General features: G+C 53.4%; 2 protein-coding genes and 2 non-coding genes across 6 annotated transcripts in view; all 4 read left to right on the top strand.

The window, feature by feature from the left end:
• The window catches only part of Trpm2 (transient receptor potential cation channel subfamily M member 2), a 49,037-nt gene extending 42,186 nt beyond the window's left edge, over window positions 1–6,851 (top strand). For all 3 annotated transcript variants that reach the window (XM_055607221.1, XM_055607222.1, XM_055607220.1), the window contains 5 exons: window positions 390–476; window positions 1,273–1,378; window positions 2,342–2,443; window positions 3,554–3,670; window positions 4,597–6,851. In XM_055607221.1, the coding sequence (XP_055463196.1) occupies window positions 390–476; window positions 1,273–1,378; window positions 2,342–2,443; window positions 3,554–3,670; window positions 4,597–4,743 (559 nt within the window). In that variant the 3' untranslated portion in view covers window positions 4,744–6,851. The remainder of the gene's footprint in view (window positions 1–389; window positions 477–1,272; window positions 1,379–2,341; window positions 2,444–3,553; window positions 3,671–4,596) is intronic.
• LOC129676752 (Z6 small nucleolar RNA) lies at window positions 1,332–1,390 on the top strand. Its single transcript, XR_008720120.1, has one exon. It is a non-coding gene; the product is annotated as a Z6 small nucleolar RNA (small nucleolar RNA).
• LOC129676747 (Z6 small nucleolar RNA) lies at window positions 2,310–2,385 on the top strand. The gene has a single exon (XR_008720115.1). It is a non-coding gene; the product is annotated as a Z6 small nucleolar RNA (small nucleolar RNA).
• A 4,811-nt stretch (window positions 6,852–11,662) lies between the features above and the next one.
• Lrrc3 (leucine rich repeat containing 3) lies at window positions 11,663–16,345 on the top strand. Its single transcript, XM_055607219.1, has 2 exons — window positions 11,663–11,778; window positions 12,429–16,345. The coding sequence occupies exon 2, from the start codon at window positions 12,561–12,563 to the stop codon at window positions 13,332–13,334; it is 774 nt and encodes a 257-aa protein (XP_055463194.1). The 5' UTR covers window positions 11,663–11,778; window positions 12,429–12,560; the 3' UTR covers window positions 13,335–16,345.
• Window positions 16,346–22,963: the final 6,618 nt, after the last annotated feature.

The raw sequence follows: 22,963 nt of genomic DNA, 5'->3' as shown, positions 1-22,963 counted from the left end.
TGTACGAGAGGAGGGGAGAGGGGTCCTGGCCCAATGAGAGGCACCTTGCTGCTCGTGGTTAGCCCTCTTGCTCCAAGGGTACAGTGAGGCCATGTATCCACAGCCTGGTTTCTTCATCCTGGCTTCAAGTACAGTCACCCATTATTTGTGGCCCCAAGCACCAGACATAGGACTCTCTGGGTGTTTGGCCCTACCTGTGAAGGAGGGTTGGCCGTGGTGGTTGTATACTAGATTCACCACGTGGAGATCCCTGAGGGGCCAGGACAGGTTGGCAGGAGCCAGGACACTATCCCTGCTGTGCCCATTGTGACTTGGCCCCACCTGCCCAATGTTCCTGCTCCTAACCTCCTCATCAGATACAGTGGGTAAGTGAACCCTTTCTCACCTAGGAACCCCATGGGCCGAACGGGGTTGCGTGGACGAGGGAGCCTCAGCTGGTTTGGACCCAACCATACCCTGCAGCCGGTGGTTACTCGGTGAGCGCCATGTCCGCCATCTGCGCCTTGGCTCCGAAGATACTCCCCCACCCCCATATTCTGAGGGCCTCTGGGATGGCCTTGGTACTTGACACTTTGCACAGCCTGTGGAAAAACGCAGACACGTGTCCTGCACCCCGCCATTTTTGAGAAAGCCCAGGCTACCCCTTTTCCCCTTGGAGGCTGTTTAATTGTCCTGGGGTGGCCCTGTAGCCCTACCATGGGGCTGATAAAAAAAACTGAGTCTAGAGCTAAAGAGAAAAAGCTACAGAAATTACAAAACAAAACAAAGCCCACCCACAATCCCATTGTAATGTTAAAATTTGGGGAATGTGTACAAATCCACACTCTTACACAGCCTTGCAGGAATAGTCCCATATTCTCCCCTCAAGCTTTTTAACCACAACCCAACCCTGGGTCCCACCTACCTTCTAGGCAGGTGCTGACTGGCTGCACTTAGGGGATCCTTTGGGGGAGTTCTAGCCCAGGATGTGTGGAATACAAGGCACTGGGCTCTTCTGACAATGCCAGAGAGCTGTGGAGTTGGGCAACTGGGATGGGCTCTCTCCATGTGGCTTCTGTTTCTGTTCTGCTTGGGAACTAGGTGCTTAGGATGGGGGTAGAGTAGGGTTGGGGGTGGGATAGGGAGGAAGAAAATTGGGGTAGGGTGGGGGTTGAGGCTGTCGGAGAGGCCACAGTGGGTCTGATGCTGGCTCCAGGCTGGGGCCAGTCCCTGTCTGCTGCTCTGCATGAGGGCACCCGTGGCCATGCAGGTGTAAATGGGTCCCTTGTGTAGGTGGAAGAGGAACCAGGGTGGAGCCATCTGCCGGAAGAGTGTCAGGAAGATGCTGGAGGTGCTGGTGATGAAGCTGCCTCACTCAGAGCACTGGGCGCTGCCAGGGGTAAGCCAAACACCGTATCCATCCCTGTCACACTCACTGCAGGAACAGGGACAATCCCAGCCTCCCATCGCCCTCGGTGAGTTAATACGGTGCAGTGCCTCTTCAGAGCTCCCTTCCTGGCTTCCACACAGGTTCCCACTTGTGTATCCCAGGCCAGCCTTCCCTGGGTGGCAGAGCTCAGGGCAGGGACAGCTCCCAGTGGCTCAGATGTGGATTGCCTCTCCCGCTCCAGACTCTTGAGTTGAGCCCTAAAGACAGAGAGGTGCTGTTTAAGGGTTAAGGGTGGGGTGTTGCACAGGCCTTTGGCTCAGGAACAGCCCCTTGCTAACTAAGGGGCTGAAGGTGAGAGGGCATCCTAGAGGCCCTTTGGGAATGATGTCTCTCCTCTGTCCCTATTCCCCATGTCTGCGATTTTTCCCCAACTTAACAAAAAGCTATCCTGCTTTTAAGGCTTCTGTCTGTGCCCACGGCCCAGTGGCTGCCTTGGTAGAGGCACATGTCCCTGAAGTGGTACGGGCCAGTGGTGTCAGCCAGGGTCTTCAGGCTAGAGGGTGGCTTGCAGGGCCAGGGCAGTATCCAGGCCTTCTGGATGCTGAGAGCCCAGCATCGGGAACCAGGCAGATGGAACAGAGGACAGGCAAACAATTAGGGTATAGTGCCTGTCCCTGATGGGAGGTGGTGATAAGGCCCAGTTGCCTTCCTGGAGTCACAGTGGCTGTCCCTGCCCCTCTTTAGTTCCACACCCCTGCTCAGGCTGCAGGCTGCTGACGTGGTTGGTGGATCTGGCCAGTGTCACTTAGGCGGCAAGCTGACTCTGGGCTGACAGACACTGCCGCCTTCAGCTTTCCAGGGGGCTGGCTGGCTGCCTACACTGGGCAGGTGGCCAGAGGAGATGGGCTCCTGGGTTGCCTGGGATCCAGCCTGCATGCCTTGTTGACTGGACTTCACTTCTTCTCTGCTTAGGGCTCTCGGGAGCCAGGGGAGATGCTGCCCCGGAAGCTGAAACAGGTCCTCCGGCAGGAGTTCTGGGTGGCCTTTGAGACCTTGTTGATGCAGGGTACAGAGGTAGGGCCCACTCCCAGTGCACTGAGCCCTGTGTTGGGTCCCACAGGTTCAGCAGTACCGTCCTGAGTCCTTGGACAGGGCTCTGATGCTTACTTCTTTATAGGACCCTCTACCCTCCCTAGTCAGTCTGGGTGACTCTTTGTACTCAGACATGTGTGTTCCTGATGGACATGGGCCATAAGCAGACTATGACTTGCTTCTTCACACCATATGAGAAGCTGTCTTTTAAGTCCAGATTTAGAAATTCATCTCTGTTTTTCGGGACTAATGTATTGGTGGATATACCATGACTAATTTCAACAGCCCCCTGGGGGCAGTCCAGCTGTTCTGTATGTTAGAAAGAAGCAAGAGTGATGGCTGGTGACTCCTGATGTTACTTGGAGTCCCTTAGTGTTGGATGGAATCATTGGTACAGTGCCTCACTGGACACCACTGCCTTCTCTCTTGCAAGTAAAAAAAATAATTTCTTTTCTTACTAGAGTAAAACTCACATAGCATGAGTCTGGAGTCTGTGGATAAACACAGACACATCCAGAAACAAGGCTGAAATGCCTGCCGCTCACCCTCTTTGAGAAAGCTCAGGTCATCGTGCTCACCTCCAGATTAAGTTTCCCGTGATTCCTCCTTAGCCCCACTAGGGGGCTGACAGAGATTTTTGTCTAGAATGAGCAACTCCCTCACATTTATACACTCCCTAATACTCTAGTTCCAACACCAAAAAAGAAGCCCTCATGCCCCAGAGAAGCCTTCTGCCATTAGCTCTGGGATGGTGGTTCTGGACTCCCATTTTTGTTGGGGTTGTGTAGCACTGACTGTTGTCTGGGCTCTCCCTGAGCAGAGTGCTTGAGGATGAGGCTGCTGGATGCCCGGTGCTGCCGGGTCCCATGACTGACTTGTGCCAGAAGCCAGGAGTAGGGTCAGGAGGCTGTGGGGTCCGAGACCGGTCAGGGAGAAATCAAGTGCTGGGTAGCCTCAGGCAGGAGTAGCCAGCCATGTTCACTCTGCCCCAGGAATCCCTCCCTCCCTGTGGATCTGAGCTCCTGCAGGGTGGGCTGGGGAGTCAGGGCCCCCTCACTAGACCAGCTGGCTTACCCCTGTCCCGGCCTCCAGGTGTACAAAGGGTACGTGGATGACCCACGGAACACAGACAATGCTTGGATCGAGACGGTGGCTGTCAGCATCCATTTCCAAGGCCAGAACGATGTGGAGCTCAAGAGGCTAGAAGAGGTATGAGGCCAGCCTCCAGAGCAGGGAGCACGGTGGAATGCTCCGGACGCATCTCGGGGCCCTCTCCATAGTGGTCTGCTTGGCATCTCGAGACAGAGATGCCCATCGATGGGGAGGCTAACATGGAGGTTCTCATCCTGAAGAGACCAAAGGGGCATCAGGGAGAGGCCTTGGAACCACAGTAGAGGCTGAACAGTGGGCCCATTCCCAAGTTGTTTGGGGAGGAGGCATATTAGTAGATTATTGCTGTGACAATACTTGGGACAAAGCAGCTTTGGGGAAGGGTTTGTCTTGGCTCGTGGTCGATCACGGCTGGGGAGTATGGGAGCAGGAACACAAAGCAGCTGCTCCCATGATGCTCAAGTTGCATCTTCAGTCAGGAAGTAGACGTGGGATGCATCTCAACATCTTATGTTTCCCAGAATCCCATCTCCAGGAATGGCACCACCCACATTCAGAGCGGGTCTTCCTTCCTTAGTTAGTCCAGGCTAGACAGTCTCTGGTGGACTTGCCTGGAGATTTGTCTCCAAGGTGATTCTAGACCCTGTCAAGTTGATGGTCCCTGTGAGCCACCTCGAGAGGACTTGACCATGTCCAGAGAGAGGCTGGCAAGGCCTTCTCCACTCCCTGTGCCCTCTTTATGGACATCTGTCCACCTGTCCTCTATACTGCTTGATTTAGAACTAGGATGGGAAAAGTCCCACTCTGAAATCCAGGCCTCCTGGCAGAACGAAGGCCTCTGAGTAAGGTCGAATCTCTCCATTCACTTGGGACTATAAGATCCAAAGGGGCCGGCTCAGCGCCCAGAGCTGGCGATCCTGTGCCATACAGTGGGCAGGGGTGGGAGACAGTATGGTCAGGCTGCACCAGCCCCTGCAGCCTGAGGATCCAGGGTTCCGGGTAGACATAGGTGCTTGTCTTTGCAGAACCTGCACACCCATGATCCAAAGGAGTCGACCGGTGGCCTGGGGATGTCTACTGAATGGCAGGTGGTGGATCGGCGCATCCCCCTCTATGCGAACCACAAGACCATCCTCCAAAAGGTGGCCTCGCTGTTTGGAGCTCACTTCTGACTGTGGGTTCTGGCGGAAGCTCCAGGGGCACAAGTGGCCATCCATCAATGGCCCCAGGACTTGGGCTGCTTCGTTTAGGGCCGGCGGCAGGTTGTGGGGAGGGGTTGGGTGACCACCGGGATCTGAACAGGTCCCCAGAGGTGCTGTCCTGAGAGCCACCTCTGCCACAACAGGAGGGTTACAAGTAGCCTCTGTCCTCAGGGACCATGCCCTGACTGGGGCTAAATGGGCCCTGTCCAGCGAGATGCTGCCACTGCCCGTAAAGCCTGGCTGGAAGTGCTACCTCTGGGACAGGCGCTATCCCCTGGAGGGGCCTATGTCTTCATTGTGGGAGCCTTCTGCCCTACGCAGACCATAGATAGAGGCTGGGCCTCCTTCAGGAAGGGGCATTGTCCTCATGACTCCCAGCCAGTGCTGGGTCACAGGCGTTGGGAAAGGCAGTGAGGGCTTTGAGGTAGGACCATTCCCATCCCTACACTTCAGAAGGCACGCAGGCAGGGGCGTCCCCTCCCCCAGCTCCAGCTGACCTCAGGGCACAGAAGACAGTGGTGGTCACTGTGTCATGGCCTCTAGAGGAATGCACCATTGTGAATGAGAGGCTTTCTCTGACAGGGCAGGTGACTCAGGGGTCGGTACTGGCAAGGAGATCAGCGCTGTAGCCAGGGAGGGGTGGGCAAAGCTGTGCTTTAATGAGATGGGTCAATAAAGAACTGATATGACCGATCTATCTAGAAGTTAATCTTGGAAAAGTCCGGGACTCAACTCGGAACACCAGGAGCAAAGGAAAGCATGAGAACTCTCGGGTGGCTGGGGCCTGTTCCAGTAGACTGGGAAACACATCCTGAGCCATCCTGAGACACTGGAAACAGCCTGGTTTCCTAGACAGCAGGTATCCTTGGCTCCGAGAAAGGAGGCCAAGATGCCCAGAGGGAAGTGATCAGATTGGCATCTCCTGCCAAGCAACAGAAGGGTTTCTGGGAAGCAACAGGTAGCCTATGGAGGGCTGCTAAGTGGCTCCATGGAAGCTGGAGGGCACAGTCCTAGGTTGTTCTTTTTCCAGTTCGGGCTTCAAAACAATGCAAAGAGTCGGGAATTCTGAAAGATCCAGGAAGCCCTGGAGATCTAGGCTTTTTGAGAGAGCGAGGAATTCTAGGAGAAACAAGGATTCTACTGGTACAGAGGAGGCCCAACCTGGCCTAAATTGTTGAGAAAGTTGTCTAAAAGGCAACTGGCTCTGTTCTGGCTGGCCCTGTAGCCTCTTGGCCACCCTGTCTCCTGAGATACAGGCTAATAGCACAATGGCACAGGGATGGGGGTGGGGCGAGCATATGGAGAGCAAAACAAACCAGTCACATGTGCACCAGCTGAGGGATGCAGGTCATGGTTTCCTTCAAGGGTACCTTCGAATTCAGTCCCACCTCCTGAAGGTTCCACCACCTTCCAGCAGTACCATGCTAAGAACGAGGCCTCCAACAGTCAAGTCCCATGCCTGGGCCAAGAAGGCAGGAGCTGAGGAAACAAAAGGCACTTTGAGAGATTGGCCTAATTGCCTGTCTACCTCCCAGCTGTCCTTTAAGCCAAGCCAGCGGTGCCAGGAGATATCACAGCTAAAAGATGCAGTCTAACTGAATACTGACTCTACTTCTCTGGATTTCCCAGGGCTGTCTTTGGTTTTAGGATCTCAATACACTGACTTCTTAGTTCCTCTGTCTGCAGCAGTGACTCGGACTCCTGCTGTCCATAGTGATCTTTTCACTGCTGACCGTGTTGTCGCTCTGGACAGTGTATTCAGCTTGAGTGTGTCTGCTGTCTTCTCACAGCTGCCTGAAGGGACTCACTAGACGAGAGCATCAGCAGAGCAAGGTTATTCTTTCTCAATGTGTAGCCACTGCCTGTCTGGTCAGTGGGATATGAACCCGCGTGATGACTAATCATTGTAAACTTGATAGGACTTAGAATCACTAAAAGACTGAAGAAAACCTCTGGATGTAACTGGGAGCTTTTCTGGCTATATAGTGTGTTCCTATATCTACCCTTCTCCACCCCAATCTTTTCCAAGTTCCCAACTCTAGGTAGGCAAGAAAAAAGGTTAGAGGGGGTGTAGACTTTTTAGATTACTTCCTGCTGATGATGGGTGTTGAGTTCCTTGGGGCAAGTCCAATCTTCTTCATCAGGATATCTCCAATCAGCAAACCAGCAATCCAGTGAACAGCAACCCAGCCAATAGCAATAGCAAAGGCAGCAGCAGGGGCAGCAGCAGCCACTTCAGGCCCTCTCAGGGCCCTCAAGAGTCCCCAGAATTCTAAACATAAACTATCTCCAGCTGGCAAAAATCACTCCCCTCATAAAGCACGAAACAAATCATAGTCAGCGGCTGTGGACAACCCGAAGCAGCCCTATGTCCCACACCTGGGAATAAAACAAAAACATAGTCACACAACACACCTGGGTTTTTAAAAAGAAACCAAAATTCTCATTACATCTGGACACGTCTGTGAGGGTGTTTCTAGAGGATTTTAATTGAGGCAGGAAGACCTATCCTGAGCATGGGTGACACCACACTATGTGCTGGGGGGACTTGGGTGGAATACAAGAGGAAAAAGGCAGCTGAACGCCACTGTTCGGTCACTTTGCTTTCTGGTCCTCCAAGATGGGAGTAAGCAAGTCTTGAATGAATTCTGCCTTCCAGGCCGTGGGTGGGATTCTGCTGCTAAGCCTTCCCCACCAAACTAGGAACCAGAATAAATCTTCCTGTAAGTCGCTTGTAAGAAATCGCACACCGCCTGGGCGTGGTGGTACACTCCCTTAATCCCAGCACCCAGGGAGGCAGAGGCAGGTGGACTGCTGTGAGTTCAAGGCCAGCCTGGTCTACAAATCGAGTTCAGGACAGCCAAAGGTTACACAGAGAAACCCTGTCCTGAAAAAAAAATATATATATATATAGATAGATAGATAGATATAGATATAGATATAGATATAGATATAGATATAGATATAGATATAGATATAGATATAGTACACCAATGAGAAGAGCAACCAGCACACTTGGCCACATAAGACTGTGCTTTTATCCCTAGAGAATTCTCATTTTTCCCTTTGGAATTGACTGGTTTTGAGAGGCGTGTGGACACTATGGGACTCTGAAGGAAATTACTTGAAATGGAAAACCCCACTGTGTGGTGAGAAAGGACAGAAGGGGACACTCTGCTCTAACTCCACCAAAGGAAGCTGGCGTGGCTGTATTAAGGTCACCCAAGGTGGATTTCTAGTGATAACGCAGGACCAATCCATAGTGAAAACAGGGCCACTTAGTCCGAGAACACCTTCAGTCAGAACATGGGGGTCACAGTGAATGAAACAAACTCTGATGGGGCTGGGGAGTTCAGCTGGTAACGTGTTTGCTGCAGAAGCACAAGAGGCTGAGCCCAGATCCCCAGGACCCATGTTTTAAAAAGGCAGGCACTGGACTCTCAGTGCTGGAGAGGTGGGGACTGAGGGACTCCTGGGTCTTGCTGGCTGGTTGCTCTAGCCAAATCAGTGAACACTGAGTTGAGTGAAAGATACTGTCTCAAACACTAAAGTGGAGACCAAGGAAGACACTAAATACCAGTTTTTGGTTTACACACCCATAGGCACACGTGTTCACATACACATTCCTGTAAGCATACACATGCCCACATAGACAGACACCCCCCCACACACATGAAAAGCAGACTAATCTACAATTTAAAACAAATTATTCTTTAACATTTTATTTTAGCTGGCTGGTGATGGCACACGCCTTTGATCCCAGCACTTGGGAGGCAGAGGCAGGCAGATCTCTGTGAGTTTAAAGCCAGCCTGGTCTAAAGAACATGTTGTAGGACAGCCAAGGCTACACAGAGAAACTCTGTCTCAAAACAACCTTCCTTAAAAAAAAACAAAAAAAAAAACAAAAAAACATTTAATTTTATTATTGTGTGTTGTGTGTGTGTGTGTGTGTGTGTGTGTGTGTGTGTGTGCGTGCGCGCACACACCATAGCATACATGTGGAAGTCAGAGGACTTACTTCTCTGAAGAGTCAGTTCTCTCCTTTACCCTTTTGGGGATTCTGGGCACTGAACATAGGCCATCAGGTGTTAGCAAGGGCCATTGCCCTCTGAGCCACCTTGATGGCCCTAATCTACAGTTATAGGTAGGGATTTCAATCCCCACACTCAGTAATTACTAGAGCAAGTAGGCAAGCTGGTAATCCCTGAAAATTCTCTGTAATGTAGCCAGCAGCCTCCACCCCACAGACACGGAACACCCCACTGAGCAACAGAACACGCGCTCAGAGTGCTTGCAAGCCATCTCCACATTCTGGGCTGCAAGTGGGCCTCGGTAAAATTAAGCGGACCTGAAACGTAGAATATATCTCCCGACAGTGTATTTAAATTAGTAATAACAGAAACATTACTGGAGAAGTTTCAAACGTCTGGAAATTGAACGGCACACTGCTAAACTCATGGATCAAACAGGAAATAGAGAGGCTGATGAGATGACTCTGCAGGAAAAGGTGCTTGCTGCCAAGCCTGAGGACCCGAGTTTGATCCCTAGGACCCACACGGTGGAGAGGAGAGAGCCGGCTTTTGCAGGCTGTCCTCTGCCCTCCACACACTTGGGTGGCATTCGCCTGACCACACAAACACAAGTAAATAAATATTTATTTAAGAAGTAGAATGAGAGGTTATAGAGTATTTTAAACTTGATGACAATTAAAAAAAAAAGCACATAGATATCGAAAGTTCTAGATGCAGCTGAAACAGGACGAGAGGGAGTGCCTATGCTGGTAAGGGAAACACTGCCCAGGAGCTCAGCCTCTAGGGAGGAAGGGGAGAGGAAATTAAATACATGCAAGCAAAGGACGGAAGAAAGTTCAGGGCGGAAATCAACGGGAGAAAAGTGAAACTGTGGAGAAGCCACTTAAACCAAAAACTGTTGTTCTGAGTTAATCAACAATATCAGTATATGCAGGGCACTGGAGGAGTCACACGTGAGAACAGTGCCAATCACTGCCATTCACGGACACTGAAAGGGTTACGGCGATGTGTTTATGAACTCCTTCATGCTGACAATTGCGACAGCTTTGGTGAGACGGGAACTCTGAGAGAGATGAAACATAAGGCTAAGGGGGGAAACTCGGCACTGGTAAATGTGTTCAGCAACTCAACTGCATACAAAGAACATCACGACTAAGTCAGCTTTCTCCCCAGACACAGGCCAATTTAACAAACTTGAGGATCAATTGCTGTAATTCAGTGTTAACAGACTTGAGAACACAAAATCCAACATCCGCTCCTAATTAAAAAAAAAAAAAAACATTCCCAGCGAACAAGAGAAAAGATGATTCTCTCGACAACAGACAAAATGGGCTGTTTACCATGTCTCATTCCTTGTACCCAGATCAGCTCCAAACCTGGACTCAAATGCAGATCTCTACATCCATAAAACTCTGCCGCGTTCCCTAAGACATCTTATAGATGACACCCAAAATCACAATCCATCAAAGAAAACTGCTGAGTTAGACTCCCTCAAGATGCAAAACCGACCAACTGCGGGGGAAAACTGTCAAGAGAATGGAAAGACAGTTCCCACAGACTGAGGAACAATATTTACGAATCACGAAGGGTGTGTTTCCAAAAGAACTCTCACAACCCAAAACTAAGGAAAACAAACAACAAAGGCAGAAGCGTGGAGCAGACGGAAAAACAGACCACACCATGACCCATACCCACAGGCCAAGACAGCACTCTGCGCGCAGAGTGTCTTCAGCCAGGGCCACTGGCCCACCAGGAGCTATTGGCTACGAGCCTGCATGGTCAGTGGGGTGTGACACGGAGCCGAAGTCAAGCATGCTCCAGCCACTGCCCTTCAGGATATGTAGTCTAGGCTACTGCACAGTGCTCCCGTGGACCTTCTGTTAGAGCTCCAGATTAAAACCCGGCCGCAGCTGAACAGGTGTACAGAAACCGGCACGCTGGACCTAGGGAGAACCACAAGCCCAAAGAGTTGACTCGCGAAGTAAGGAGGCGGAAAGAGAACCTGTGTGATAGGAGGCCATTTAGAGAAGTCACGGGAAACTCGCTGCCCGCCGCGAGGAAGGCAGGTAACAAGGGGAGATGGAGGTCCTCCCGAGGGCGGTGGTGATAGGTTCCGGGCTGAGGATCAGATCCCGCGTTGACGCCCCCATTCGCCTTGGGCATTGGAACTTGGGGTGAGGGGCGTCATTCCGGCGGTGGGGATGCTCGGGGCGGGGCATGGCCACGTGGCACGTCCACGAACACTCCCCTTACCACTGCCCTAGAAAGCCGATACCTAAAACCGCCCACTCCCTCCCAGGCCCCGCCCATATTCCGCCGGGCCCCGCCCCTCACCCTAAACCTCACCCACAGCCCCTCGCGCCCCTCCCCAGGCCACCCCTTGTGTGTTCTGGCTCCGTAGGTTTTTATGAACTTAGTACAACCCTTCCTTACGCAGGCCCCAGACCCTATCCAGCCCCTCACCTATCTGGCCCTTCCCCTTAAGTCCTTGGCCCTCCTCAACCAGCACCCTCCCCTACCGAGCCCCTCCTCCTACATGCCCCTCCCCTCGCAAAAGACGGCCCTTTAGAGACCCCGCCCCTGAACGGTCAGACCGCACCCTTACCTGGCCCCTCCTGTCTACAGCAGGCTTCGCCCTGTTCCCCAACGCACACAACACCGACGCCCCTACCAGGACCCCTTCTCACCGGCTCCTCCCTTATCGCAAGGCTCCTCTCCGACCTCCCCATCCCCTCAAGACCCCGCCTCAATCAAGCAAAAACCCCGCCCCTCTGTCTTCACCCCCTCCACCCTGCCCCTCCTCCTGCCGGCCCCGCCCCTATCGCAAAGGTCCCCGCCCCTCCCGCCCTGGCTTACCAGCTTCTCTCCTTTACTGGCCGCTGGGTGGGCGCCGGGCAGATCGCCGCGGCTCGGGGAGGGCGCTGGCCAGGCTCCGGGAAGGCTCGGAAGGCGCAGACCAGCCGTGGCCGCTCAGGTAAAGCCCCCATCCGCCCGCGTGGCCTCCCACCCTCGGAGCTCCAGGGTCCCGGCCCTGCCTCCCTGCTTCCTGCCACCGCTCCCCGCCCAACCCTGCCGCACTCAAGGGGCTGCTTTTTCTCTCAGCGCCGGCGGGCGTGGAGCTGCTGTTTCAGGGTGCACGGCGAGCTCTACTGATGACCTCAATCTTTAAGGTGTCACAGGTAGCTGAGTGCTCGGGGACAGACTGGCACGCGCGGCCACTTGCCCCACCCGACCTGGCTTGCACGGATGGGAAGGGAAGCCCTCAGCCAGCACTGGCTCGGAGCTGGGGGAGGGGAGAGAGAGATGGATCCCTGGGCCTCCGCCCAGACTTGGGTCCCCAGCTATGGGTGGGTGACCAGAGGGCTAGGGCAGGGTGCTGTAACTACCTCACTGCGAGGGCCGGTCTCCAGCCAGCTGTCAGCTCTAGTTGTCTCCCGCAGCCGGGAGACGCTTCTCTGGGTGGCCTTAGTCTTCCAGAGAGTTACGAAGCAGGTATGTTTGATAGCCTGCAACGCTGCTTCAAACCTGGTGTGCCTTTGGCTCCGTTTTTCCCTGGTCCTGTCCTCCCAGATAGACCAAATGTGCAGTCTGGTCACCCATCCTCCTTTTCTCTTTTTCTTGCAGAACTGAGACCACCAGGTTCTTCTGCAGGTGAAGACAGAGTTTGTGTTGGATGAAGGCTTGCAACACGAGGAAAGAACACTCACCTGCAAATCCCAGTACAGAAGAGTTGCCTGGGTCCCGGGGAGGCGAGAGATGGGCCCTAGGGGCAGGCAGAGCCTGTCATCCCCGCTGGCCGCCTCTCAGGGGTCTTGCTTCTTCATCCTCTTCTGCTTACGATTAGGTGCCTCCTGCCCACAGGCCTGCCAGTGCCCTGACCATGCCGGGGCTGTGGCTGTCCATTGCAGCTCAAGAGGCCTGCAGGAGATCCCCAGGGACATCCCGGCCGACACGGTGCTTCTGAAGCTGGACGCCAACAGGATCTCCCGAATCCCCAATGGAGCCTTCCAGCACCTGCCCCAGCTGAGGGAGCTGGACCTGTCCCATAATGCCATTGAGGCCATCGGGCCTGCAGCCTTTTCAGGTCTGGCCGGGGCCCTGAGGCTTCTGGACTTATCCCACAACCGCATCCGAAGAATTCCAAAGGATGCGCTGGGCAAGCTGAGCGCCAAGATCCGCCTGTCCCACAATCCACTGCACTGTGAGTGTGCCCTGCAGGAGGCCCTGTGGGAGCTGAAGCTGGACCCTGACTCTGTGGATGAAATCGCTTGCCACACCTCGGCGCAGGAGCAGTTCGTGGGCAAGCCGCTGATCCAGGTCTTGGACTCGGGTGCCAGCTTCTGCAGTACCCACCGGAAGACCACCGACGTGGCCATGCTGGTCACCATGTTCGGCTGGTTCACCATGGTGATTGCCTACGTCGTCTACTATGTTCGCCACAACCAGGAGGATGCCAGGCGACACCTGGAGTACCTGAAGTCCCTGCCTAGTGCTCCGGCCTCCAAGGAGCCTCTCAGCCCTGTGCCCTAGCGTCTGCCTCTGGTGGGCCACTGAGCCTGGCTGCCCTGGCTTCTGCAGCAGGTGGAGGCGATGGTGCTCTTGTGCCCCCAGGAAGGTGCATGGCAGGTGCCTCTGCACAGCCCAGGAAGCACGTTCGTAGTTGGCATTTGGTCCCCGCAGCCACTGCCTACCCCAGTGGGGGGGTTGCCCATCTTGATGGGAAGGTAAACTGAGGTTTAGAGAAACGGAATACCTTGCCGGGGCTGGATTCAGCTGGCAATTAAACCCAGGCTGCTTGCGGTATAGTTCTGCCATTTCCGTGATCTGCCAACCTTCCCCACACGGTTGCTTTGGGAAGTGGATATATGTGCACGCAAGGACGGGGCCCTGGAGGATGGCTCCAGCAGCTTTGCCACCGGGGGATGGCCTTTTCTGTTGACCCTTGCCCTCCTGGCACATCTGAACACAGAGATGCTGCCCTTTCCCAAAGCAAAGCGCTGGCGATCTAGGCCTTTCTAGAGAGGTCAGTGCAAAGTACGGCCTGCACTGGCCCATGCTGACCTTTGCTCTGGGAGTGCTTGAGTTGCCCTTGTGCCAAACTTTCAGTCCACCGGAGAGAGAGAAAATGGGGAAACACACACACAAAAAAAGGTCCCTCTCAGGCTTACCGTGGCAATGCCAGACAACTGTGGCTCTCCCCTGCTTCTGCCCCTCCCATCTGTGCCTGGCCAGTGGAAGCCTGTCGGTCACAACGGCTCCTGTGCCTTGCTTTTCTACTGCCAATATCTGAAGCAGCCTTTTCAAAGGAGGGACTGGACTGGTGTTGAAGGTTTCCATGCCAATCAACAGGATGCTGCTTTTCTCTAGCAATGAGAACTTTCTCTTTTCACCTCGCTGAAATCCCAGAGTTTGTTGATCAATTTTCTTACCTATATGACTTCATGTTCAGGGGTAGACTTTATAGCCACCTACTTGACTAACTTCCAGTTTTATTATTTACTGTCCTTTTTGAATAAGTGTTTCTCTCCTAAGCTACATCCAGTATTTGGGAGAAGCAAATAAGGGTGGATTGTGGGGGATGCTGAGTGTCCTGTCTACATGCCTCTCCAAGCAGGAACTGACTATGGCTTCTGTTTCTGTTGGAAAGTCTCTTGTGATCTTCAGGGGCAAAGTGAGACTGTGTCAGGGGCCCGGCCTGGCCTGGTCTTAGAATCCCCACAGTGGCCTCAGGCCACATGACTGTCAGCTGCAGATGTACGTGAAAAAGAAAGACACTCATGAATTCTAGACCTTCCCCGCTGCTGAGTGGCCACACCTCCATGGTGGCCATGGGGCCAGCATGCCCCTCAGGTGTAATGTGATTGGAGTATCAATACGGAGCCTGGATGAGCTCAGACCCTGCTCTCTAGTCCCCACTGCACTGTGCCAAGCTTCACTGTCTGCAGGGCTGTAAGGGTCAGGCCCTGGCAGAGCTAGTAGCACCATCCCCATTCCCACAAGGGTTGGCACCTCGGGGAAGCCTCCCTAGGGACACCAGGCACAGCTGTGACTGCTGCCTGGCCCACGTGGCACAGACATGGTCAACACATGTCCAGTTAGGTGTTCAGAGGAGGCAGGTGCTGAGGGCAAGGTGGTCTGGACCTGGGCGGTTCTATGCCAAGGAGAAGAGGCTACAAGGCCAGAGATGAGGGCTTGGAGGTGCCATCCAAGCTGTGTGGTGCTGAAGTAGCTGTGTCTGCCCCGTGTTCAGGGACACCTCTAGCCCAGCACCTGCTCTGAGAGGTGCTAGTGGGGAGGGTATGGCTTGCATTCCTCTTATTGCGTGGTGCAGGGAGGATAGCTGCTTCCAGGCTTGGGGTACAGACTGGTAGCGGGGCCCCTGGAGCCCTTCCACTATCCTACGTAGTAAGGAGGCCCTGTGTGAGGAGTTTGTCACTATCCAGCACGCCTGCCCCAGTGACGTGACCAGGTCAGGAAAGAGCATGCATGGAGGCTGGGTGGTGAGGTCAGCGCCCCTGGGCTCTTCTTTCTCTCTTGTCCCAGAATCACCCCAGTGGGCACTTTAGACACACAGGGGTAGGGCTTCTTCCTAGGCCGCTCAACTCACTGCCAGGCTTGCTGCCCTTAGCTAGGGCTTGCCCCTACCTGATTGTGCATCTGTAGGGCTCCTTCACAGCCCCTGCTTGGGAAGAGGAGGCTGGGGAAGGTCTACTTGTGTGGACTCTGGAGAGAGCACGCCCCCTCCTCCTGTAAGGAGGACTCCAGAGACCTCAGCACTCTCCTGCTCATCCAAGCTTCCAGCCTTGCTGCTCTGGACTCTTATCTCTCTGCCAACCCATTCCCTGTCCTCTTTTCTTATGCCTTTCCCTTCCTTCCCATGACCAGCTCACAGACAGGATAAGTGTATGAGGCTGGAGTCCCTGACAGAGACTGGGTGTGTGTGTGTGTGTGTGTGTGTGTGTGTGTGTGTGTGTGTGTGTGTGCGCAGAACTGCCCTGAGATGATCTTCCTCCCTGGATCCCACTTGTTTCCACCAGCTTCACCGTCCCTCTCTCCTTCAATGAGATGTTTTCTCTCCCCAACCCTGCACAGACCCTCTAGATCTTGGAGACTCTGGGCCATACCCCACCCCCAACCCTAGAAGGCGGGCGGGACCTTGCCACACATAACAGAGGTGCCAAAATGTTCTCAGGCACAGTGGGTGGTTTGTGGCTCAGTGTCCTGCCCTGTCACCACCACACACCCGTCAGTATAAACCTATCATCCAGATCCCAGCCAACTGGCCCCATTGGGCCCTTTCCCTCCTACTAGTTACATGCGTTTGCTTACGACATGGTTCTAAACTGAGTTCCTTGGGTCTGGTCAGAGGTGGGGTGGTAAGTCATAGATTGAGAGGGAGTGCTCTGGGACCATGGCAGCTCTGAGCCACGCAGAAAGCTAGGATAGCTTCTGAGTTGCCTTCCCTGGAAGCTCAGGCCTGACCCCGATCCCGTCCCCTCTCAGCCTTTCTGTGAACCCCCAATAAAGATCTTTGTGTTGAAGGCTGCTGATGGGGATTCTGTCTTCTTCGATTCCAGCTGAAACCTGTCTCTCACATCCCTGTCAGTGTCCGAAGGTCCTCAGGGTTGAAAGGGCATCTCCAACTAGCCAGACAACTGATTGTTAGAGTTAGCTCATGATGGTCATTGCTAAGGTTTCAGGAATCCAGGAAGCCAGCTTTCACCATGGTGCCTTGAATCTGATCACATTGAGGTTCTACACCAGGGAAATTGGTCAACAACCCTACGTGTCAGAATCCCAGCACGTGGGAGGCAGAGGCAGGTGGATTCTGTGAGTTCAAAGCCAGCCTTATCTACAGAGCCAGTCCAGGACAGCCAAGTCTACACAGAGAAACCCTGTCTCGAAAAACTAAACTAAAAAAAAAAAAAAAAAGAATCCCATCATTTGGCCAGGGCCATCAGCACCTAAATAGCCACAGTGAAGGTGCCCCCACGAAGTGGCTCTCCACAGTCTTACAAGCAACACTGTCTGCTGCCATGTCGGAGACAAACTCTCCTTAATCTGGGGATCCCAGGTCCAGGCCTAGGCCGTGACTCGTGGGTTTCACCTTCTACTGATGCTGTTTCCTCCAGACAGCTTCCTACCCCTGCTCTGAAGTCAGAGGTGCCTACCTGCCTCACCAGCCTTCCCGCTGCTGTTCCCAGCTGCCCCGCCTGGAGACTCGTGTCCTGGAGCTGGCCTGGTACCCACCTACCAGGCTGGGTTATCCCTGATTACCTCCTATCCTGCCTTGCTCTCTAGATGCTGGGGTGGACGATGGATGAGACCTCCCTCCCTCTATAGTGTGTTTTCCCACTGTGGATCTCTTCCCATCCCCACCCTCAAGCCTCTGCTCTCCCACTTAATGTTGCTGAAAGACCCTAGAGGGTTCACATCGCCTGTCAGCCTGTCTCCCATTGCTGAAGACTGGCTTGGCCCTTCTAGGGAACCCTCAGTGTAGGCAGAGCAGTTTTCACAATCTGCACACACACACACACACACACACACACACACACACGAATACATGCACACACATTTTTATTGCATATAAGCCAGGCAGACACTGACAATGATGTCACATTCATGCTCATGCACACGGGCTCACATGTACACACTTGGGCACACGCACTGCTCACTGGTAGCACATTTCTGCACAGATGCATCTACCCTGGCCACCCCTTCTCACTCCCGGCACAGTGTGTCTGTGGTCCTTGGAGGGAGCGTTGCCGCCCCAGGCCTCTAGAGGGCGTTGCCTGCTCAGGGTCTTCTTTGTATCAGCATCCGTTTCCTGTTCTTTCCAGCGTCCAGAGGCAGCAGCTTTCCTGGGATTCTGAGGAATGTTACAGCTCTCTGAACCTACACTGGGCACCTCTGACTTGCACATCACCAGCTGAAGAAACACTGCCTCGGGTCCCCGAGTGCTAGCTTCACTTTGGAAAGGGCCTCTGGGTGGTGCCAAGGGCAAAGCCATGGGCACGGATAGGAGGAGGGTCTGAGTTGCATCTAGGGAGAAGCAAAATCCCATGACTCTGTCGGAGCCTGGCATTGGGATAGCAGCAGCTCTCAGGCCACTCTCTTTACTCAGGACACAGGCTACTGGGAGAGGACCACAGCCAGAGCCAGCCTGACTTCAGAGGCGTTTTAGTTGGTTCTCACAGTGATGACTGGCATGGTGGGTCCTGATCCACTTTAGAGGAGTTGCTGAGGTTCAGAGGAGCAACGTTTCTTGCTCAGTGGTGGCTGGCTCCTGGCAACCTGGGCTGGAATTTGCATCTCTGATGGCTGGCCTGGACACTGTCACTCGGGAACTGGGCCTTGGGGTGTTGTCAAAACAAAAGACCACAGCGCTAGCTAGGTTGGCTACAGATGGAAGAAAGGCCAGCGGCCAGTGTGTGAGACAAAACAGACCTGATCACTCAGCCCGTCTGCATGGGCCACCATAGCCAGGGGCAGGGCGTTTCAAGCTCAGAGCCGAGAACTGGCTCTGCGCTTATAACCATGGCAACAACACTGCCCAGAAAGGGAGTGGACACCCAGTGTCACTGGGTGACATTAGCCACCAGAAGTGGCCATTTGCTGCTGTCGTCGGGACCAGTGGAGGCCAGCCGTCTTGCCTCCTTCCTGAGGGCCCTGAAGTGACAGTGACAGCCAGCCCTGAGAGGGGGAGTTGCATGAGACTCTGCCACCATTCACTCCACTTGCCCCAACACACAGGAAGGTTTGACACATTGCCCCCGGGCCTCAAGAGGGCTCTAAAGTTCAGTCTGTGTGAGCAAACGATAGCTTGGCCTAGCCCTCATCACATCTCCTCCACGATGAACAAGGACAGGAGCCCTTGGTGTCTCCACTCAGGCTTGGCGATGTATGAGCTGGTAGGAAGCTGCCCAGAACACTCCCTCAGTGTCACATTCCAAGAAAGAGCAAGATGGGAGGCATGGGTTGAGGGGGGCTGGCCGGCTCCTTCTGTTGTCAGTGTCCAGTGCTACGGATGAGGACCTGGGGAGGAATACCTCTGTCCGCCTACTTGGTGGACACAGGGGTCACTTCCCAGGAGTTTGGTCTGTTCCAGCGGTTGGTGTCTGGCTCCACCTTCTTGGGAGAACGTCCCCATGTTAGTTCAGAGGAGCCGGTGGAGCAAGATGAGCCATCCCGGTGTCAACAGTTTGTGCTGGCGTTGCACAAGCTCCACCAACCCACAATTTAAAACATACCAAGTTACATCTTCAAGCAATGGCTTCACACACTGTGTCTGTCTTCCAAGGACACTGACTGGCACTGTTTACACCTTCAGAAAGTTACCACTTCCTGGGGTTGGGGGGCACTTCTAGAAACTCACATGAGACTTGAGCCAGCCTTCCTTCCTCTTTTTTTCCTTCCCTCCCTCTCTCCCTCTCAGCCTTCCTACTTCTCTTGGCACTGGGCATTAAGCCTAGGGCCTCACACATGCCTGGCGAGCGAGCACTGCACCACAGACACCTAGCTCCAGTGTCTGAAGTTTTCCAGATAATGATACCAGCCACAGTTGTGCGTCTGCCAAACGACTGGTTAAGAGCCGAGGCTACTCCCTCCTGTCCCTGGCCTTTTGTTCAGTTCTTTTTGAGATGCTTTTGGGCCCTCTTAGGAAGAGTGCCTCTGGGGGTTTGGATGAGAACTGCCTAAAAAGTGATGTGTGTACTAGGCCATGTTGGCTGGGTTAGGGCTAGGATGGGAAGGTTTCTCTGTGTGTTTTGTGTCCTGAAGTCTGATTTTTGTGGGGTCCTTAATTTACATCTGGGGAATGTAGGTAGCTTTAACTAGGTACTTCTGGGGCCCTGCGGGGGGGGCATGTAAGCTTTGCACATAGCCTCATGTAGCAGGAGACTAGCGGGGAAGATAAAGACATGGCCCATCGTGTCCTTCCGTCCCCTGTTACGCTCCTGGAGGTGATAAATCTGAGGATGAGTACCAAGTTGTGGGGTAAGGGCCTTCTCAGACCTCTTTCCATGGCTGCCTTCTCACTGTGGTCCCTCTGAGGTGGGGGTGGGGGAGAAAAAAGGGGTGGAAAAGAGCAGAGGAGAGGAGAGGGAAGATGAAAGGGGGACAGAGAAGAAGGGAAGAAGAGAAACTGTAGTGAGGATTTTGGTTTCTTAAAACACCAGTTATGTTATGTAACTATGTTTTTGTTTTTACCCCAGGTGTGGGCTATGGGGCTGCTTCAGTTTGTCCACAGCCATTAGCTATGATTGTCTCATGCACTAGCAGGGGCGTGATCTTTGCCAGCTGCGGGTGGTTTAATGCCGGGAACTCTTAAGAGGGAATAAATGCCAGAGGCCAGAGAGGGACGTCAGAAGCATCTAGAGGGTGCTCGGGAGAATGTGGCTGCTGCTCTCCATCCCCCACACCCCACCTGCTGGTTTGTCATGCTGTATTTACTGCTGTGTGTGCTATCGCTGGCTTGCTGCTTTGCTGGACTGCTGGATATCCTGATGACAGAAGATTGGGCTTGCCCTAAGAACGTATATCCTTAATCGGTAGGAAATAACCTTTAGAGGTCTACACCCCTTTCCCTCTAACTTTCTTTCTCTTCCAGACCTGGTAACTAAGAGTAGGAGGTTCCCAAAATTGCCTCTCGTCCTGCACACTTTTCAGTGTCAAGTCTCATATCCCTTGGCCGGGGCAGGGAGCTGGGAGGAGCAAGGCAAAAGGGTTAAAGAGAAACAGCCCATTTTGAGACAAAGGGTTAATCCTGAGCTAAGTGCAGTGCCAGAGGAGTGGTCTGGGATCATGAAGTCACCATCGTTTTCCTCAGTAATTGTGCAGCAACTGCCTGGGATTATGAAGTTACCATGAAAATGATGAGATAACATGGCGTCCAAAAGAAATGATAGAACTGAGGTGTTTTAAAGGGGCTGTTTTTCCTACGGAATACTTTTCCCCTTTCGTTAAACAAATATTAAGCAATTGGGCTACCCAGAATAGAATTATTTCCCAAGACTGGAAAGGTTTAGTAACAGCTGTGCTTAGAAGCCTGTCAGCAGTTACAGTGGTTAATGTGGAGGGAAGAAGCTGCGAATATAGAGCAATGAAATAGAGCAAGGGGAATGAATTGCTTGGTGAAGGGTGGCATTCTGACCTACAAGAGCAAATTCGATCTGATGATGTCGTTATAGAACAATGTCATTTTGCAGCTTTAAGACCTTGGGATAAGGTGGAGGAGCCCAGAGAATGATCCACCTCATTTACAAGGCTGTGAAGAAGCCTTCACAGACTTCTTGCAAAGATTGGTTTCAGCTGTAAACAAAGCCATGTCAGACCCTGATGCCAGACAGGTGTTACAGAGACCTTGGCATTTGAGAGTGTGAATACTGAACGTAAGTGAATAATTAGACCTTTAAAGGCATGAGCAGAACCAATGGGTGAATGGATAAGAGATGCAACTGATATTGAGTCTCATGAGCGTCATGCCAATATCATAGGACAAGCTATAGCTAGAGGTCTGTTATCAAAATACCTGGTGCTTTACTTGCTGTGCATTCGGCCATTTGCAAAGAAATTGTAAGCGTAGAAAGCCTGACAGCTCAAAATGGCAGGTGTGTTAACTCGGAGGAATATGGTACTTTCAGCCATAGAACAAGCAGTTTCTGGCATCAAGAAACAAAGATGAGCGGAAGGAGAGAAAGGGAGAGGAGAGAGAGAGGAATAAGAGAGGAGAGAAAGGTAAGAGGGAAGGAAAAAGAGGAGGACCCAGAGATTTCAGCAGAACAATGGCTCTTGCAGGATTCCCAGCCCAAACCAGAACCCATGCTTGTTTCCTTACATGGCAGAAAAAAGAAAAAAACTTGAGGTTGTCCTTGCTGACTGTGGTCCTGTGGCCAAGAAAAGGGATTGAGGTTGCCTTTGCTGACCATGATCCTGTGGCTATTGCCATATGGAGCAGGTTGGGAAGAGGGACTCAGAGGCTCTTTGGCCCTCACAGCAGCTGGGCCTGGAATGGGGAGTGAGGTCATGAGCCAGAAGCTGCCAGTGGCTCCCAGAGCTGGAAGGAGGCGATGGTGTTTACGAAGGAGCCAGCTCCAGCTCCGGCAGCTCTTCAGCCAGGAGCGTGTGTGGGCCTTCTGCCCTGTGGGACAGAGCTGGGGAAGCTGTGCTGGTTTTGGCCACTGACTTTGTGACAACATAGCCACAAAGTCTACATAATGTTCTAGATAAATCCCCACCTCACCCCTGAGGCATTGCAGATACGACAAGGGCGTTTGCCCTTACCAGCTCATTGTCTGTTCATGGATGTGAGGCAGGAGGAACCAGGCTCAGCTCTCCCAAGCCATTCTCAGCCAAGAGGACCCTTCCCTTTCTGCTCCTTCTGTAGCTGCTTGTCCACCCTCCTGTGCCCTCCCACTGGCCACAGACCTTCCATGAGTCTTCCCATTCCCCTTCCTCAACCTGCCCCTCTCTCCATGGCTTCCATGAGCTCCACATTGCAGGACAGCGTCGCAGGGTACCAGGCACCTGTTGGTTATCTGAGAGCTGTGAGCTCTAGGGCTGGGAGAACCAAAGGCTCTGAAATGGTTCCCGTGGCGGGGGGGCGGGGGGTAGTTTGTCATCAACCTGCTGGTGGCCCGGCAATCCTATGAACGGCCATTGGCCACAGGAAGCCTTCCTCCATGACCTTTCCTGCAGCCTCATGAGAGTGCCTGGGAGCCAAAGGCTGATGAGCAGAAACATGGAGGTCAGGCAACTACCCTCTCACCAAGGATCTAGGGACTGCAGCTGGTTGAGGAGATGGAGGAAGGACAACACAGCTACAGGTGAGTGTGGGCCTGCTGAGGTGGTGGGCTAGGCATGCAGGCCCTTTTGAGCATGTGACAAAGAGGTGTGACCTGGCTGGGTCCCTCCGGAAGCAGATTTGTGAGACAGCATCCACACTGGGGAGCGCCTGCTCTCGCAGAAGGTTCTGGTGATGCTGGTGTAGGAACAGGAGGCCATCATGACTCAACTGTGAGGGAGCACTGTGCCTCCGATTTAAGCCAGACGTGTGTGAGGGGTCTTGGGGCCCGCTGCTCATGCCAGGGTCCGTGGCTAGAATGGGCTGGAGATGTGTGAACACTCTCGCACCTATGGGAGGGTAGGCATGTGTGTGCACA

Source organism: Psammomys obesus, unplaced genomic scaffold (assembly GCF_907164565.1).
Source record: "Psammomys obesus unplaced genomic scaffold, mPsaObe1.curated_primary_1811, whole genome shotgun sequence".
In the NCBI taxonomy this organism is placed as follows: domain Eukaryota; kingdom Metazoa; phylum Chordata; class Mammalia; order Rodentia; family Muridae; genus Psammomys; species Psammomys obesus.
Note: the sequence above shows the minus strand (reverse complement) of the source record. Positions and strands in the feature narration are given on the sequence as shown.

Coding starts and splice junctions, on each gene's coding strand:
- Lrrc3 (XM_055607219.1), top strand. CDS start 12,561: ATGGGCCCTAGGGGCAGGCAGAGCCTGTCATCCCCGCTGGCCGCCTCT.